A 19,860-nucleotide genomic window follows, 5' to 3' on the forward strand; every position below is an offset into this window, starting at 1 on the left:
TTCTAAATCACTATTGACTAGAGAAATGCAAACTAAAACTATTCTGAGGTACCACCTCACACCTAGCAGATTGGCTAATATGACAAAAATGGAAAATAATAGATGTTGGAGATGTGGGAAAACTGGAACACTAATGCTTTGTTGGTAGAGTTGTGAACTGATCCAACCATTCTGGAGAACAATTTGGAACCATGCCCAAAAGGCTATAAAACTGTGCATGTCCTTTGACCCAGCAATACCACTACTAGGTTTATATCCTAAAGAGATCATAAAAAAGGGAAAAAGAACCAGATGTACAAAAATATTTATAGCACCTCTCTTTGTGGTGGCAAAGAATTAGAAATTGAGGGGATGTCCATCAACTGGGGAACAGCTGAACAAGTTGTGGTATATGAATATAATGGAATACTATTGTGCTATAAGAAATGATGAACAGGAATATTTCAGAAAAACCTGGAAAGACAAATGAGTGAAGTGAGCAGAACAAAGAGAACATTGTACACAGTAACAGCAACACTGTGTGATGACCAACGGTAAAAGACTTTGCTTTTCTCAGCAATACAATGTTCTAAGACATTTCCAAAGGATTCATGATGGGAAATGCTCTCCACATCCAGAAAAAGAACTGTGGAATCTGAATGCAGATTGAACCATACTATTTTTCTTTTTCCTTTTTCTTTCTTGAGGTTTTTCCCTTTTGTTCTGATTCTTCTTTCATAACATGACTGCTATGGAAATATGTTGAATGTGATTGTGTGTGTATATATATATATATATATATATATATAACATATAAGAGATTGTTTATTATTTTGGGGAGGGGGAAGGAAGGGAAGGTGGGAAAAATTTGGAACTCAAAATTTTATAAAAATGAATGTCGAAAACTATCCTTACATGTAAAAATACTATTAAGGAAAAAAAAAAGAATCTTGAACCTGAAAAAAATGAAGTACTATATGAATGAAAAAAAAAGAAACTGAGGCCCAGAGGTTAAGTGATTTTCGTGTGATCACACAGCTAGTATCTGAGTAAGGATCATTGGTATTGGATCTTTGCAGAGTAATTAGCTACACATAGTCAGAAGTGTAGACCTTCTCCACTTTCGAAGACTAAAGGTAAACAAAACGAAACAAAACAAAAAGCAATGAGCCCTCACCTTCCAGGTGAAAAGACAAGAAATCTAGGATGATTACATCTTGTGCGTTGGCCGTGATGATATAGTTGCAGTTCATGCTGTTATCGTACTGACTTGGATAGTTAGGAGAAATGATGTAACCCGAAGGACTGGTGTAGTTCACTCCACATCCTGCATGGAGACAAACAGGAGCAAAGACATCAGTAATTGGGGTTGGGGAGAGGTCATGTCATTCTACCCATCTTCAGTTGGGTTCGTGAAGACAGGAAAGGGCCACAATCCTTGGACTACCTTGTGTCCACAACTGACAATACAGTCCAGGGATTGGGCTCCGTGATTAAGTAACCCAATAGCATGGGAATATATGGAAAAGGTCACATGGTTTGGTGGGTTAAATAATGAACAGAGATTTCATTATAAATGCACTGGGTAATCTTGGGCAAATCCCTTGTTTAAATGTCTTAATAGGGATAATTGCACTATTTCTCTGTCTCTCTCTCTTCCCCTCTCTCCCTCTTTCTCTCTCTTCCCCCTTCTTCCTCTCTCTCTCTCCCCCTATCTTTTCCTCTCCCACCCCCTCCCCTTCTCTTTCTTCATCTACCTCTCCTTCATCTGGACCATCTTAGTAGGGAACTAACTCCCAGTAAAGGAATTTCCTCTGCCAATACAGATCAGCAATGGTTCTGCAACTTCTTCATTAATCTCTCAGGGTCCTAGGAAACTCTCTAATATCATTTACCTTAGAGGGGTAGAAGTAGAGAATGATACTTATGAAAATGAATACTGATAAAAATAATTTATAACCATACAGTGTCATAGCTTTTATTTATTTATATAATTTATAAGATATGCAAATGTACTTATACACACCTATTAAACAAATGAGTTCTATTACTAGAAGTAGACTGATATTGTCTTCTTGTTAACCCATTATAATTGTGCTCCAAGAACAACATTAGCTATGGGAAAAAATGAAGAAGAAAAAAACCTCTCCTGTTTTCTGATTCACCCTCTTATTAGCTAACTCACCTCCTTCTGTGGTTCTGCAAGTGGGATTACTATTCTCAACTAAACTGTGAGATACAAAAGGAATATAATCCACAAAAATCAGGGAAAAGCAGCAGTCGGAATTTTATTTGCAGAATTCCTGATTTCATTCCTTCCCTTCCAAACGATAACATTTCTTTCGTTGCTCATTGTAAAAATCTCCAGTCTCAAAGATATTATTCTTCAGTTTTTCTCATTCCCTCCCTCAATCATTCTTCCCCAAGTTGAACATGAAGTATCCCTTTCCCTCATTTTCCTTGGAATATGGGAGACATGAGTGCAATTCTTGCCTCAAACACTTTTGTGTGACCCTGGGTAGTAAATCATCTTCACCTTCTTTAGCCTTATTTTTTGTCCTCTGTAAAATGGAAATTATAATCAGACCTACCCCACAGGGTCCTGAGAATCAAACGATATATTACATATAAAGCACACTGCAGACTTTAAAGTGCTTTAAATATTGGCTATGACTTATTTTTCTTTTCTTTTCTTTTTTTTTTTTTTAGTGAGGCAATTGGGGTTAAGTGACTTGCCCAGGGTCACACAGCTAGTAAGTGTTAAGTGTTTGAGGCTGGATTTGAACTCAGGTCCTCCTGACTCCAGGGCCGGTGCTCTATCCACTGCGCCACCTAGCTGCCCCGGCTATGACTTATTAATACTGTTGTTGTTATACTTGCAAGAAAACCTCATTCAATTCCAAACGTTTTGGACAATAACTTGCTCTGTCTGGGGTTAAACCCCTAACTGCTCCCCAGACTTTCTATTCTAACTGCATATAGCTCTTCTAGCTCTCCACATAAAATTGCATTTAGTCATGAAATTCAATTGATAGTATTACTTTACTGGAATTTATGTCCTGGTTTCATGATTTTCTTTTGGTATATGTATTTATATACTTGTAGCCATGCCTTCATGGGGACTTAGAGTCCAAATTGCTTTACATCCATTTTACAGATGAAGAAATGTGTGGGTTACATAACTAATTAGTAGCAAGTTTGGGGTTAGTTTCTAACTCCTAGACCACTGCCTTCCCAGAAGCCTATGATATCTATCTTATTTAATTGTTTTCATCCCAGTTAGCCTAAAATTTCAGTCTTTTAGAGGTAGGGTGCTTCTGTCTTTGATATTTTGTTCTAGTACCACATGTTCCTGGGAACTTGGTATAATAATATTTGTGGTGTGTGTTGTCAGATGAAAAACTCATAACTTATAAAAAAATATGAGGGGCAAATTTCAGAAAAAAAAACATGGCAAAGTGGGCAGCTAGGTGACACAGTGGATAGAACACTGGACCTGTATTCAGGAGGACCTGAGTTCAAATCTGGTCTCAGACACTTGACACTTACTAGCTGTGTGACCCTAGGCAAGTCACTTAACCCTCACTTCCCCACAAAAAAGAAAAAAGGAAAAGGAAAACATGACAAGATTTATATGAACTGATACAAAGTAAAGTGAAAGGAACCAAGAGATCATTGTGCAAAGTAACAGCAATGTTGTAATGATGATCAACTGTGAAAGACTTGGCTGCTCTCATCAATACAATGATCCATGACAACTCCAAAGAACTGATGGTGAAAAAATGCTATCCACCTCCACAGAGAGAACTGATCAACTCTAAGTGCAAACTGAAGTATAATTTTCTCACTTTATTTTTCTTGCTTTTTTTGAAATATGACTAACATGGAAATATGTTTTGCATGATTTCACATGTATAATTGATGTCATATTGCTTGCCTTCTCAGTGGGTGGGAGAGAGGGTGGTGGATAAGGAGAGAATTTGGAACTCAAAAGTTAAAAAGAATGTTAAAAATAAATTAATTATTTTTAAAGAAAAAAAACCTTACAGCTTTCCAATTCAATCTCTAAAAAGGGATTCACCTAAAATATAAAAATATCCTATAACATAGGAAGTGGTGATGGTGCCTCAGTTTCATGTGCAGATCAGATCAAGTCTTTGCACCAGCTTTGGATAGATTTATAATGACGGATTTTATAATCTTTATACTTTGTCCTGCCTCTTTGAATTCATACCTTATGCCCAGAACACACTCCCTTCTTATATCTGCTGTTGAAATGCTCAATGGACAACTTTGATGAAGTGGAAAAAAATACTGGATTTAAGCCAGAGAACTCAGGGCTACTGACATACCCTTGTACACATTTCATTTCTCTGTCCCTCAGTTTCTTCATTTGTAAAATGAGAGGGTGAGACTGGATGAGCTATAAGGTGCATCCCAGCTCTAACCCTAGGATTTATTAGCACACTTCTCCCTAAGCTTGAGCTGAAGTACTCGAGGACAAGGCATTACTTTATCTTCCAAACCTCCTGGTTCTCTGAGTAACTACATCCTTTATATGCAACAGAAGAGAGAAGCAACTACACAGAAGCTAAGTGATCCCGAAGACAAAAAAAAAACAACTGATGTCTATTTTTCTCCAGTCAAAAGGAATATTTCTCTGCCACATGAGAACAATAAAACAGCCACTTTACTTCTCCCTTTCTCTTGTCAGAACCCATTGTTTCATTCATTAATAAGTCACATATTAGCTCTGGATAGAAGATTCTCCTAGCAATGATCTGGGGTAAAAACTCCCTCAGTTTAATTAAACCATATACTAGATAAAAGAATGTTTCCAATGCCACATTATATTATGAAATGCTTAATAAAATTATGACTCTTAGGCCATGTTGATTTCAACATGGCTCCCAAGGTTTTTTTCATGGTTAAAAACAATTGAAAGAGTTTTTGCTAGGGTAGTATTTCTTATTCATTTATTTCGAGTATTTTCTATAGGGGTATATAGAAGTCTACTGTGTTATTGAAGATAAAACCAAGTTCATATAGATCAGCCCCTTACCACACCCTTGCAAGGACGCTTCAAATTCTTTTGTTGTACCAGGTTTTTGGCTATGTGGGACCTAAGTTCATAGAAGCAGAGGGAGCTATAGAGAGCACAAAGTTCAACCCTCTTTAATTTTAGAGATGTGGAAACTTAGGCATATAGAGGTGAAATAACTTGTTTAAGGTACCACATGCAGTCAATAGCAGAGCCAAGATTCCTCTTCATCTTGCCTGCCTTTCAATCTAGTCTTTCTTCTACTTTGCCACACTGCTTCCTTCACCTGGGTTGCCAGTGGATGCTGAGAAATATTCTCAACCCACATAACTGTTGCATGTGAGCAGGGAGTTTATTTTCTGAAAGATCCCTTGAGGTGGCACAGAATCCAAACCTATGGGAATAGAAACTCAAACTAAGGAAGGGCTGATGCTAAAAAAATGTTAGGGCATTTAAAAAAAAATGCAGTGAATGGATCCCATCCTAGTATAAAACACATATCCTTGAATCATTTAGGAAGCTTTACATGGAAATTTGCGTTAAAATATTTTAGAGGAAAAAAGTCTAATTGGATTTTAACTGCCAGTTGAGAAGAGGAATTGATTCAAATGGGCTTTTAATCACCATCAAGCCTCCAAATGACTTATACAACTCCAGAGAAAGCCAAAGACTGCATCTGTATTCAAGAGCGATGAGTGTTTGGGATGTAAGATTCAGGGCACTTTATCTTGATTGTTGGTGGTATTCTTTCTTGTTAATAGATACTAATGGAAAGAAATGATCTTAGCTGTGATCTGTGATCTAGCCAGCTATGGGCGCAGCAGGGCTCTCTTCCTTTGAGGAAGCAGCTACAGCCATATCTTAAGATCTTTTATCTGTGATGGAGGGGGTAGCAGGGGAGCAACAGATAGTAACAAAGAGCATGACAACTGTCTGTTGCTTCTTTCCCTAATAAGGGAGGGGGCTGAGGGGGAGAAATATGCTTCATAGGGTCATCATCAGGGTTAGATTCTACTGCCACATCTTCACAAAATTGAGGACCATGTGAGAGTGATTCCAGTACATTACACCAAAGGAAATGGAATGGTTTGAGTACATGTTCTGAGATTAACTCCCTTTGTCCTTCCCTCCCCTCCCCTCCACTTCCCAGTGAAGCTCAAACATCCTTTATGATTTATTTTATACTAGTACAAGAACTCATAACCTTGGGTCTGTGAACTTTTAAAAATATTTTGATGATTTTTTATTTCAACATAATTATTTTCCTTTGTGATCCTGTGTATTTTTTATATATTTACAAACATTATTTGAGGAGGGATCCATACAATTCATTGTCAAAGAGGATCACGACACAAAAAGGTTAAGAATTCTTGTTCTACATTACAAGATGTAAAATAGAAAATTCTGGTTATAATAAATTAAAAAGCTTTTGCACAAATAAAATCAATATAACCAAGATTAGAAGGAAAGCAGAGAACTGGGAAATGTATTTACAGCATGTATCTTTGATAAAAAGGCCTCATTTCTCAAGTATATAGAGAACTGAGTCAAATTTATAAGAATACAAGTCATTCCCCTATTGATCAATAGTCAAAGGCTATGTATGAACAGGCAGTTTTCAGGAAAAGAAATCAGTTATCTAGTCATATGAAAAAATGCTCTAAATAACTATTGTTTAGAGAAATGCAAATCAAAACAACTGCCAGGTACCAATTCATACCTATCAGATCGGCTAATAAAACAGAAAAGGAAAATGACAAATGTTGGAGTGGATATAGGAAAATTGGGACTAAAGTACTGTTGGTGGAGTTATGAACTGATCCAACTATTCTCGAGAACTATTTTTAACTATATGTCCAAAAGGCTATAAAACTGTGCATACCCCTTGATACAGCAATAGCACTACGAGGTCTTTATCCCAAAGAGATCTGTTTAAAAAGAGAAAATGAAAAAAAAAAAGAGAAAATGATCTATTTATACAAAAAAGGACATTTGGGGGCAGCAACGAATTGGAAATTGAGGTGATGTCTATCAATTAGGTAATGGCTGAACAAGTTGTGGTATATGATTGTAATGGAATACTATTGTGCTCTAGGAAATGACAAGGGGGATGACTTCAGAAAAACCTGGAAAGACTTACATGAACTGATGCTGAGTTAAGTGAGCAGAATCAGGAGAATATTTTACACAGTAATAGCAATATTGTATGATGATCAACTAAGTGTGAATGATTTAGCTCTTCTCAGAAATACAATGATCCAAGACAATTCAAAAGGATTCGTGAAAAATGCTATCTACCTCCAGATAAAGAACTGAAGGAATCTGAATGCAGATTGAAGCATACTATTTTTCACTTTATTTTTTTGTGGATTTTTTTTTTTGGTCTGTGTCTTCTTTTACAATATGACTAATATGCAAACGTTTTCCATGACTGTGTATGTACAACCTATATCAAACTGCTTACCATTTCAGAGAGGGGGGTGAGGGGAAGGAGGGAAGGAGGGAGAAAATTTGGAACTCAAAATTTTAAAAAATGAATGATAAAAGTTATTTTACATAAAATAGCAGAAAAATAAAATATTTTAAATAAAGAAGTCTTACTCTAGAAGACCCATAAATATGTGAGTATGAGTGATAGTTTCAGAGTTCTAAGAAGGGATCACAACAGTGAACCCACAGTCCATTTGAATTAGGTTTGCTGTTACATAGAGGGACACGAACCATCTGCAGATGATTTTCAGAGTGAATCATATATGTATTAACCTATCTTTCATTTAATTCAACCAATCAGGACGCCTTTGTGGTTTGCCAACCTCAGTGACATGGAAGAATTTCACAATCTCTCATGCTTTATAAACCTCCAACCTTCCCGGGGTAAGGGAAGAGTTTATTATTATTATTATTATTATTATTATTATTATTATTATTATTATTATTATTATTATTATCATTATCATTCTTATCCAGAACCACTATAGCTCTCTAAGATGTATGTAAGAGATCTGGAATGAGAGAGTTCAAACAAACAAATTAAACAAATAATAGGTACATGTGTGCTTAAGGGACATACAAGCATACTATTTTGTTATCCCTGATGCTGCTAGACATCACTAGTGCCACCCATCTGCTTTCCTTCACCTCCAAAAGTCACCTGCCTGGTGTCTGTGCCCTATTTTTTTAACCTGATTTTGTATTTTCACTTTGCTTGCCCATTCTTCACTAGGCTTATCTCCTGGCTCCAAACCTACCTTTGGACATTTTGTTATCTCTGGAAGGCTAGACCCTTAATGATGAGCTTTGTCTTCCTGAGCTCTTAAGGGCCCTCAAATTTGTTTGGTCCAATCTCTACCTGACGTGGAATTCCCCTTGACAGCTGTAGCAAGGGGAAACTGACCACTTCCTAAGGCAGTCCACCCCACTTTTGGCTAGCTCTAATTGTTAGTAGTAATTTTCTTACATCAAAGCAAAAGTTGCCTCTTAATTGCTTCTTTTTCTTTTCTTTTCTTTTCTTTTTTTTTTCTTTCTTTTTTTGGTGAGGCAATTGGGGTTAAGTGACTTGCCCAGGGTCACACAGTTAATTGCTTCTTATAGTTCCAGGTGCAAAAGATAATCTTTCAAATATTCACCTATGGTTATCATATCTCCAGGTCTTCTCTTTTCTAAGCTAAATGTCTCCAATTCCTTCAACGGATCCTCAAGTGATAAGGTTTTGAGTTCTATCCAGATTATTTTCCCCTGAAAACCTCCAGCTTGTTCATGTATTTTTTTAATGTTTCTCAGAACCAAAAACAGGATAAAATACAATAAGATTATGACTTCCATGTTCTGAACACTATTCCTTCCTAACACAGCCTAGGACAATAATAGCTTTTTTGATCACCATAGTTTACCAGTGTCTCACATGGAAAGTTGTCAGCCTACTAAAAGCTCTGCTCTCTCATAATACTATTGGCCTAGGCACCCTTTGTCCATGTGGCATTTATGATATATTTGCAAAGTTCTGAACTCAAGTGTAGTTCTTTTTTGCATTGATTTATGTTCAATTTGATCTTATACTTAAATCATCATTCCAACCTGCTAAGCGCTTTTTTAAAAGATCTTGATAATGTCAGTCATTATTTTATTGAGCCCTGTAGTACATATTGGAGTTGTGGTACTTACTGCTTATGTATGATGCAGAGAAACCTTGCCCTACAGCATCCTGGGATTGGAACACTGCAGTGAAGGAGTTTCTTGGAATGATGAGGGATCTGGGAGGCACGTTTCCACAACCTGTGGCCAACAGGGCTCCTTCTGTTTGCTCAGTCCCTGACCAAACCTAGAATGTTCATAGGGATGATTTATTAATCTCAGTATTTTTTTCAACATTTAAAATCATGTACATTTCCAGACATGCTCATCTCCATATGGCCATAAAATTCAAAAACAATAAATCTATTTTTTAAATTGTACTTTTCTCTTAATGCTATTAGAGGAAATTTTAAAGTTGCTTCATTTGGGCATATGTCTATATTTCCTTTAAGGAGACTGTCTATTTTTATATAACCATTAAATGATTCTTTGATTAAATAATCAGCTATCTAATCAAACTATTTCCAGATTCCATCATCTAGTGAGTAGTCTCTTGGTGAGTGAGAAGGTTAGCCATTTATTGTGTGATGATTACTGTATTGGGTGCTGAATGACATAGTAAATAGAAGATAGTAGTCCTGTCCTCAAGGAGCTTAAAATTGAGTTGTAGAGACCGAACACTTTACATGAAACAAATATTTACTGAACAATAAGTGAATGAAAATTACATATTACTCCAATGCTTTTAAGATATGTGATTTTATCAGTGATCAAACTCTTCTCCTATGCATATTATCGTTTCTCTACACCTTTAATAAACTGTCTTTCTGAGTCATAGTGTTAGAGAAAAAAATGTTGATGGTCAACATTCTGCTGACAAGTTTAACCAAACTTAGCTAGCCTACTCTTCATCTAATAATTATATAATCTACTGCTGGGCCCCTTGGCCACATATACCAGGAGAATGCAAATCTCCTCTACATTTCTCAGTGGAACTAATATTGTGTAGCTAGAGATATAATGCAACCAAATAGTGGAAAACAGTATTTTTCATCAGCTTAGTCAGCATATGGATACATATAATATATTTTCAAATCACCAATTTCCTGGTTCATTTTGTTTCAAATGTCCTCTCTGTAGGTCACTTTCCCAGCACTAGGCACCTAGGAGACATCCATATGAATCTTACATAAAGTCAAACTATGGTTGCTTCGAAGTGGAAATTTGGATGGCTCTGAAATACTTGAGCACAAAAAAGTTGTAATTTCTGGCAGATGAAGATGCGTGCAAACCAATAATCCAATGCATGCCCCTGACTTGGTCCAAGGCATTCACTACACTTCTCTGAATTCACTCACCATGAAAATTATATTTGGTAATTTCAGCCTCGGTCAGTAAGCTAGTTAGCTTTGTTGTGTGACCCTGGGTAAGTCCTTTCACCACTGTCTGCCTCACTGCCTCACCAACTTTATGGATGGGAATCATAATAGCACCAAACTCCCAGGTTTGTTGTGAGGATCAAATGAGATAAAAATTGTAAAGCATGTAATACAGTATTTGGCAGATCATAAGAAATATATATGTATGCTATTATTATCATTAATATTATTATGTTTTAAGCATCATCACAAGGAAATCAATACTCAATACATACTCATAAATTACTGGAATGGTAAGTGATGAGCTATGCTGGAAAATGCTTCATATCTGAAGTAAAGAACCACCCAGATTAAATGCCTAATAGCAGGATTTCTATAATGATGATAATGAGTTCTTAAATTTCTATCCCTCTGTTGGAACTGAAGATATGTACATTTCCTTACCTATAATCTAGTGCCCATCCAAAAAAACCCTAAAGATTCAGAAAAATTAGTCTAAGGAAGTGTTAATCAATGTGAAATTCTTTCAATTGCCTCTTGATTTTTAAACACCTTGTAGAACTCATCTTTGTCACAAGTGTTTTTTTACCATTCTAGGACCTTTCAGAATCCATCTCTATATTTCAAAAACCTTCAAGGTTTTAGTTAGACTTAGAAATTGAATGGTGCCTTTATTGATAAAGGCAAAGTTCACTTATTACACCAAAAACAATTTGAAGCAGGTAAAATGGATATTATATAAAAAACAACTATTCATATAAACTTAGATATTTTCCCTGAGTTGCTTTATAAATTAAACATTGAAAAGTGATAGACAAGCTATAATGACTCAAGAGACAATTTAAATGTACCAGAAATACCACATCCGTATACAGAAAGTATCCTGGATACCCAATAATTCAAACACATCAAGGAAAATCTAGCCTCTTCCATCCCCGGTTTTCTATTCCTTCAGTCTTCCTTGCAGTGAGGGGAATGGAAATTTGAGTCCCTGGGCAAATATTTGTTAAGGGACCCCTGCCTATTTGTTGACTGAAAAATAGCAGATGTGCTCAGTGCTCCTGTGATGTCTTAGACACATAGGCAATACTTATATTTACAGAGAAAACAAAGAGCACTGGGATACTTGCTCTTTGATGCTTTTTGTAGCATCATTAAATGTAGATTCAATGACCAAAGTGACTCATCTCCCGCATGTGGGCACTCTTACTTGGTGAGAGTGGGAAGTTAATATAATGTGGCTACGTAGTGGAACCTTGGAGCCATGAATCACAGTTTTACAACATCATTTGTACAACAAGCCAAAGGGGCTTCTGAAGCACAACTGCAAAGACTCCCAGGTTGCTTATGGAGCCTCTTTTACTCTGGGTTGTAAACATCATAGTAGATACTTGGGTGACTGACCCACCAGCGACTTCCAGTGTCCAATAAAATATCTATAGCTACTGACACATATGCGTTGAATTTTCCTTATGAGCAATTACACCTCATAAATGGGTGAATGCTACAAATCAGGGCTTGATTTAGTGTTTTGATGATTTTGAGACTTAAGAAAATGATGGAGAAAATGCTAATAGTTCAGATTTATCCTAAAAGTGTATCCTGTACATTTTGGAGGGAGAATCAACTGTTAAACATTTACTAAGACACAGCTATATCCATGTTTTGTGAATCAACATTAGCACCAGTCAGCAACCACTTATTAGCACTTACTATGAGCTAGACACTGTGATAAGCATTGGAGTTTCAAAGAATAGGCAAATAAACAAACAAAAAAATTTCCAACCTCAAGGAATCCACATTCTAATGGAAAAGACAGCATGTAAACAACTATGGACATATAAGATATATAGAGATATGTATATTCATAAACACATGTGTGTATATATTGAATGACTGAATGGAATATAGTTGTAGGGGAGAGGAGTGATAAGGACCTCATGCAGAAGTTAGGGTTTGAGTTAAGTCTTGAAGGAAGACAAGAAGGCTATAAGTCCAAGGTAAAGAGGAGAGCACTTAAATGTTTGGAAGTTTTCTTTTTGTTCATTCATTCATCCAGTTCCAGATGTTCAGAAGGCAACTGGTGATGTGGGGCTTGAACTCAGGAGAGAGATTTTATAATATCCATTTTATATGCTTTGATCGGGAAATTTTCTGCATATAAATGATAGCTGAAACTGTGAGAGTTGATGATACCACCAAGTAAAAATGTATAAAGGGAAAAGAGCAGAGGACCCTGGATAGAGGCTTGGGGTATACTCACGATTAGTAGGCAATATTATATTACCTCTCATTCCAAGAATTGATTAGCATTCTTCCTGAAGTCCCATTTATAACTCTGAAAATTATAATTTTCTGATTTTTCTGTATATGAAGTCTAAGCTAGCCAATCATTGTTTTCTGACTCCTACTAGCAGGAACTAATTTCTGTGCTAAATATTTATATTCACCAAAATAGTTTTGCTTCAATTAAGTAAATGTCACTGACCTTTATGTAGCTATCTTGACACTGTCCATCACTGCTGGGAATCAGGAAATTATTGTCAAAGCTGATCTCCAGGTGTCTGCTTTCATGTGTAATGACTGTCCATGTACATCTGCTATTCTCAGGAAAATTTTGAGGCCAGTGAGGAGACTTTATTGTGCCATTGTCAAAATGAAATATTCCACCACAGCCTGGAAAATTGCCACAAAATGTTCTTTAACCCAAGACCCAATAAAGTGTTATCACTTTTGTTATGAAAATCAAAAGAAATTAATGTAGATAATGTATGAACCGGAGGTAAAACCTGGATTCTTGAAAGCTTTGTCAACAGAGCAAAAGTTTTTGCTTGTCCTACCAAGCTAGTAAAGCCCTGAATGTGAATTTGGCCATGAACTGTGTATGCCTATCATCCAAGGACCAGCCTAGCTTTACTCTGGAGAGGCTCCTCAGCAGAAGGTTGGTCATCAAGTGATGAATTTTTTGGTCCACAGTAATGCATGACTCTATCTACTAGACAGTCACATTGCCATTGGGATTGCTAAATGGTGGTATATCTAAGCATTTTTAAGCCTTTATTATGTATAGAATAACTGTGCTAACCCCTGAGCATACCAATAGAAAAAAAATACAGTCCTTGCTTTTAAGATGATCACTTTCTTTTCTATTTTTGTCTTTTCTTTTTTTTGTGGGGCAATGAGGATTAAGTGACTTGCCCAGGGTCATACAGCTAGTAAGTGTCAAGTGTCTGAGGCCAGATTTGAACTCAGGTCCTCCTGAATCCAAGGCCAGTGCTTTATCCACTGTGCCACCTAGCTGCCCCTTAGAAGCTCACTTTCTAGTGAGAAGAGACAACACATGTGGAAGTTTCAGCTGTGAGCCAGACGGAAAGGCCTCATGGCCCTTGGCATAGGTTAAGGTTCAACTGCAAAACAGATACATCTTTAATGTCATTTCTAATGATTAAAAATCCTATCGGTTACTGATGCTGAACCATTGGACAATGCCAATGACTTTGGAAGAGGAGGACATTGATAACTATGACTGTGTTGACAAGAGAATAAGATTTTTCTTACCCAAAGTTTGTGTGGTCCATGTGGCATAAAAGCCGCCTTGCTGCACAGAATGGTCTGAATTAAAGATGACCACCAGCTGATTGGAACCAGACTGAATAGCTGTGGGGATCGTCGTTCCACAATAATGCCCCAAGACAGGAGCCCCTGGAGAACCTCCATTTATGACAGTGACAGAGTCCCACATACAAGTGAAGTGGTTTTCAATGTCAAAGAATGTAAAAGAAAGCTAAAGAAATAACAAGCCAGAATGAGGCAATCTGAATTTTTAAAAATGAGTTTCCCTACCCCAACCACAACCTCTTCACTTTCTTCTTTTTATGCTTTGTTCTATCCTTTCCTGCTGACTTCTTCTCTCATTGCCTTGCTCCCCTTACTCCCCTTGTCCTCTTTCTAAAAGTCTGTTTTACAGTGTGTTGTTCAGAAACAAGACTTTCCAACAGGTGGAATCAGACCTGGCAAAAGAAAATCTTGTTCCATTCCCTTAACTCTCTCTGGAGGACTCAGAGGTAGAATGAAGTCACTGCTGGGAGAGAATAACCTCCAAGTTACTGAGTAAGTATGGTGGAAACTGCTGCATTTGGACTCAACAGACTTGGGTTCAAATCCTGGCTTTGTCACTTAGTATACAATTTTAGACAAGTCACTTTGGGATTTCTTTGGGATCCACTGCCTTCATCTATAACATGAGAGGATTGGCTCAAATGACCTCTATGGTCTTTTCCACTTCTAAGTCTGTGATCTCAAGCAATCGGGGTTTTAATACTTTCCTCCAACAAGGTATTCCCTAAGGAAAGGAACTGAGCTTTTAACCTAACCCCTTTCTTTACAGATGAAGAAACTGAGGCCAAAGAAGTTAAATGACTTGCCCAAGGTCACGCAACCAGTAAATAGCAATGCTGGGATTTGATACCACATCTTCTACCTCCAAACCCAACACCTTTTCTGAAAGTCCTATAATAGAGCTAATGGATTTTCTGATTTCTATTGTTCCATGATTTGCTCTTAACTATACCTTCCGCTCCCACTCTCAGTGCAGGTATTAGCATTCTAGACTCCTCCCTGCTTCCAGCCCTCCCCCCTCCCCCCTTCCAGTCCTCCCCCCTCCCCCCCTTCCAGCCCTCCCCCCCCACTCCCCACAAGTCCTAACAAAATAATAATTAAAACTCACAGTGATGGTGTGACCCTCTGGAGCCTCCAACAACCAAGAACAGTGATTGGACCGTCCATATGGAGCTGGATAGTTTGGGCTGGTGATCACCCCCCCTTCACCAGTCTGGATGCCCCCACAGTCTGAAATCAAAGTTCACAGCCCTCTGAATAAGGTTTCAAAAAACAGAGCATCCCAAAGATACAACCATAGAAGCAGTGATGTACTAAGTTTTTAAAAAACACACACGCATTGGAATAAAAGCAGCGAGATGTAAGCTGGGTGAAAGTGTCCACAGCCCTTGGGGTGGATGACAAAAATCAGGAGATTGAAGGCCCACAGAGTCAAGGGCAGGCAGAATAACTGGGAACTAGAAACTCTCTGGGCAAAAAAAACCATCTGGGGCCGGGCTAGGCTTGTGCATAAATAGTAAGAAAAGATGATGGGTCAGAATATTCACTTTCCTCAGATGAAGCCCATTGAATATATGAGCTTCAAAACACAGCTCTATTATCTCAAGCCTTAGCTGTTTGGGATGTTCAGCAATGCTCATAGATGCTATCACATGAGCCTCTTCATATGTTGGCCATCACACCTTTGAATTCTACCATAGGAAGATGGGTATTTCAGATAATTTAAAATATGCTATATTTCTTAAACCTTTTTTTTTTTTTTTTGGTGAGGCAATTGGGGTTAAGTGACTTGCCCATGGTCACACAGCTAGTAAGTGTTAAGTGTCTGAGGTCGGATTTGAACTCAGGTCCTCCTGACTCCAGGGCCGGTGCTCTATCCACTGCACCACCTAGTTGCCCCTTCTTATACCTTTTTAAAAGACTGATACTTGGTGGTTCGTTTTAAGCAATAGGCTTGGTAAATCCTGATTCTTTTTTATTCATCTGACCAAAAAAACAAACCAAACCAAAAAACAACCCAACCCTGGACACTAATTCCTCTTCTGGCTCCCATCTGCACTAGGATAACTCCCAGATTTTTCTCTCTAGTCTGGGCCACTCACTTGTTTCTCAATCCTGTCATTCTGATGGCCTACAAGGCATAGATTGATAACTGAACGGTCTCCTATCATATCAAATGTAATGTATCAAAAACTTAAGTTATTTTTATTTTCACAAAAGAGTATCTCAGGAGCACTCTTAGATCATCTCATCCAGCTTTTACTTGGGCAGGAATCCCATCTAGAATATTGTTGACAAGTGGTCATCGAACCTTCGCTTGATGGGGAACCCCCTGCCCCCAAAGGAATCCATTTAAATGTGTATTTCTTTATTTATTAGGAGGCTATCTCGCTCCCAGCTTGGCCCTGTGGGCCAAGCCAAGCAACTTTTCCACATGGTATCCTTTCAAATGCTAGAATAAAACAATAATACTCCCCATCCCAAGCCCCCCCTTCTCCAGGCTAAACATCCTTACTGGTTCCCTTCCCAAATTTCCCATTTTCTCTGTCATCCACACCATCCATCATCATTATTCCAGTCATTAAAGCTAGAAATCTCAGGGTTATTTATTTATTTTCTTCCTTCTCCCCTGTCCACTAAGTTCTACCAATCTTTTTTCTCTTCCTTCTTCATTCCTATTGCCACTACCCAAGTCCATGCTCTCAATCTCACACTGGATCCTATAATAATGTCTCAGTTGGCCTCTCTGACTCCAATATCTTCCCCCTCCAGTCTATCTTTCACATTACTGTCAATATATCTTTCCCAAAATAACAGTTTCATTGTGTTCCTCTCTTACTTAGGAACCTACAATGGGTCTCTACTATCTCAGTAATCAAATCTAAATTTCTTTACTTACCTTTCAAGGTCATCCATAGTCAGGCCCCATCTTATCATAACTCTCACAACCCAACACAAGTTTTCTACTCTAACCAAAAGACTTCCTTTATTGCCCTTGCTCTGTGACTTGCTAATTCCTATTTTTGGTCAAGGCAGTCCCCCATCCTTGAACATCATGCCTCCTCTTCCCTTTGCTTTTTGAAATCCGAACCATCCTTCAAGGCTCAGCTCAAGTTTCACTTCCTCCCTGAAGATAATGGATTACTTCAGTTCTAGCGATCTCTCTTTCCTCTCTCACTCTGAAATCTTACTATACATCTGACTGAACCATTTCACTTACCACTTGAGTAAATATTGTCACTTACTGGTTTTTTTTATTATTTCATGACTTTACAACTCTATTATAAACTTTTTGAGGGCAGTGATTTTGCCCTATTTTTTTCATATGCTATACAAATACTAACATAGACAAATAGTAGATGCTAAAAAAATTCTTGCTGTTTGACAATTTTCTAGTCCTATATTTATTTTCATGTGATCGAGCTAGAAACCTTAATCAGAAGCCATACCTGTGAAGGAGTAATGAGCATGGAATCCAATGTTTTCCACAAGTTGATTGGTTACAAACTGTACCCAGATCTGAGAAAAAGGTATAGCAAAGGGCACTGTGGGTAATGATTGTCCACAAATTTTCATTATTCGAGGCCCATCAGCATTTCCTAAAGAAAATCAACAAACATTGAAGATGACACTATTTTTGCTACTCTTATGAAATCTATTAAACTTATTCAGATGGTGATGATGATGATAATTGGCATTTATATAGCACTTTAAGGTTAGCAAAGTTCTTTACAAATATAAATTTTATCCTCACCAAGACCCTAGAAAGTAGGTCCTCTAAAATGGTTTTCCTCATTTTATAGATGAGGAAATGGAGGGACGTGCTCAGGATCATAATTAGTAAGCTCTCTAACCTCTTGACAAGGACAACAAGAGTCCAAACCATCATTGTACTGGGTTGGCCTTAGCCAACCTTAGGCTCTGACATTTATAATTCAAAATCAAATTATCCTTGGGGTTGGTCCTGCTCTGATCTTATGTTCCCTGTCTAATTTCCATGTGGGGGGGGGGGCTGTGAGTGATGGGATGTGGAACTAAGCCCCTTCCATGGGCTCCATTCCTAGTAATTGCATTCTTGTTTTGTTCTTTTTGTCTTGATCTTGGTTCCCTATCTGTTTCTATGTGTGAATTGACTTGTTCAGTATTGGTCTTCTCTAATGCCAACCGTCTGCCCACCGGGATCCTCCATACAGCCGGCTCCCAAAGTCTCTCCATGGTCCTATAGCTACCCATCAGCAGAGACATAACACCTGCCACCCTATTGGCTGGACTTCCTTCCACTGCCTCTAAGTGAGAACTGCCTTGGTCTCCCTTATCACTCCCAGAAGACTCTGATCATTCCATGTCCAGCTGCTCCCCTTGTCAAGTGAGATCTGTCTTTCCTGACCCCTGCAACAGAAATGGAGGACCAAGGAAAGATATTTTTTTAATGATCTCTTGGCTAGATTCCACGAATTAAATCTTTTCTATTCTGCAAAAAAATACATATGTTCACAAAGCTGTGACATCAGCGGTGTTTTATTAACATAATTTTTAAAAACTAGTTCCTTTTTTTTAAAAATCTAATTAAAAATACAACTTGTTTCTTTGAAAAAGAAATGTAAAGTTGCTAGCTCAACACTCAAAAACATGATTCCTGGGAATTTAAAAGATAATCAGGGGCAGCTAGGTGGCGCAGTAGGTAGAGCACCAGCCCTGGAGTCAGGAGTACCTGAGTTCAAATCTGGCCTCAGACACTTAACACACACTTACTAGCTGTGTGACCCTGGGCAAGTCACTTAACCCCAATTGCCTCACTAAAAAAAAAAAAAAAAAAAGATAATCAGATAAACATTGCTTCCAATCCTAACTCTAGCCCTAAGCCCACTCCGACAGATCCACTGCTAAGGAGAGTGAAGAGGAGTGCTCTTTCTTCATATCCAGAAATATCCAATCTCTAAACAAAGATATTTAAGAGTTATAAACAATGGTATCTAACTGATAAAATCCCCTAACATTATCCCATTCCCCTAATGGTTTAATTTAAGTGCTGAGAAAGAAGTGGGTGGAAAGCCATGCCTGGGAAGCCTTCATTATGCAATCTAATTTTGGGGGTGGGAAACTCCAGCACACAGATGGTTCTAATTCTGTATGATTGTCTGGGATAGAGTACAAGGGAAAAAAAAAAAAAAACCTTTGCAATAAATTATCAGAATACACCAAGGTCCCAATTATTGCAAATAATGAATCCCATGAAGGGTTCACATTAATCAAATTTGCACCACAAATTTTCATTGGACTAGAAGCAATTATCATACTTTACATAATTATAACTTCCAATAGTATTAATTCAAACATCACTACTTTACAAAGTTCATTATTCATACTAATCAAGATAGCTGTATTTTTAAAATTTGACTTGCTACTAAAAAGAATACTAATGATGATGGTGATAATAATAATTCACATTTATATAGTTTTCTGTGGGTTACAGAGCTCTTTATGTATATGATCAAATTTAAGCCGGACAATAATCCTATTGTTATCCCCACTTCACAGATGTGAAAACTGAGATTTATAAGAGCTGTGTAACAGTCCAGAGTATATCACTAATACACATCTGAAGAAGTATTCAAAGTTAGATCTTCCTAACTCTAAATCTAGCACCTTAACTCCCCTATCATACTGTCTCAAAGAGCTGAACACATTGAACTCTCTCTCATCTCAAGGCAGAGCTTGTACAGGATTTTCTTGCTTTTTAATACTCCCAAATTCCTTTCTTTTAACATGAAA

At 37.6% G+C, this 19,860-nt stretch overlaps 1 protein-coding gene across 1 annotated transcript in view; it reads right to left on the reverse strand.

The window, feature by feature from the left end:
• Positions 1 to 19,860, reverse strand: part of CUBN (cubilin) — a 294,282-nt gene that overhangs the window by 63,118 nt on the left and 211,304 nt on the right. The window contains 6 exon segments of the mRNA XM_043967014.1: positions 1,157 to 1,306; positions 9,182 to 9,338; positions 12,959 to 13,146; positions 14,029 to 14,254; positions 15,197 to 15,318; positions 17,538 to 17,687. Of these exon segments, the coding sequence (XP_043822949.1) occupies positions 1,157 to 1,306; positions 9,182 to 9,338; positions 12,959 to 13,146; positions 14,029 to 14,254; positions 15,197 to 15,318; positions 17,538 to 17,687 (993 nt within the window).

Source organism: Dromiciops gliroides, chromosome 5 (genome assembly GCF_019393635.1).
Source record: "Dromiciops gliroides isolate mDroGli1 chromosome 5, mDroGli1.pri, whole genome shotgun sequence".
NCBI lineage: Eukaryota > Metazoa > Chordata > Mammalia > Microbiotheria > Microbiotheriidae > Dromiciops > Dromiciops gliroides.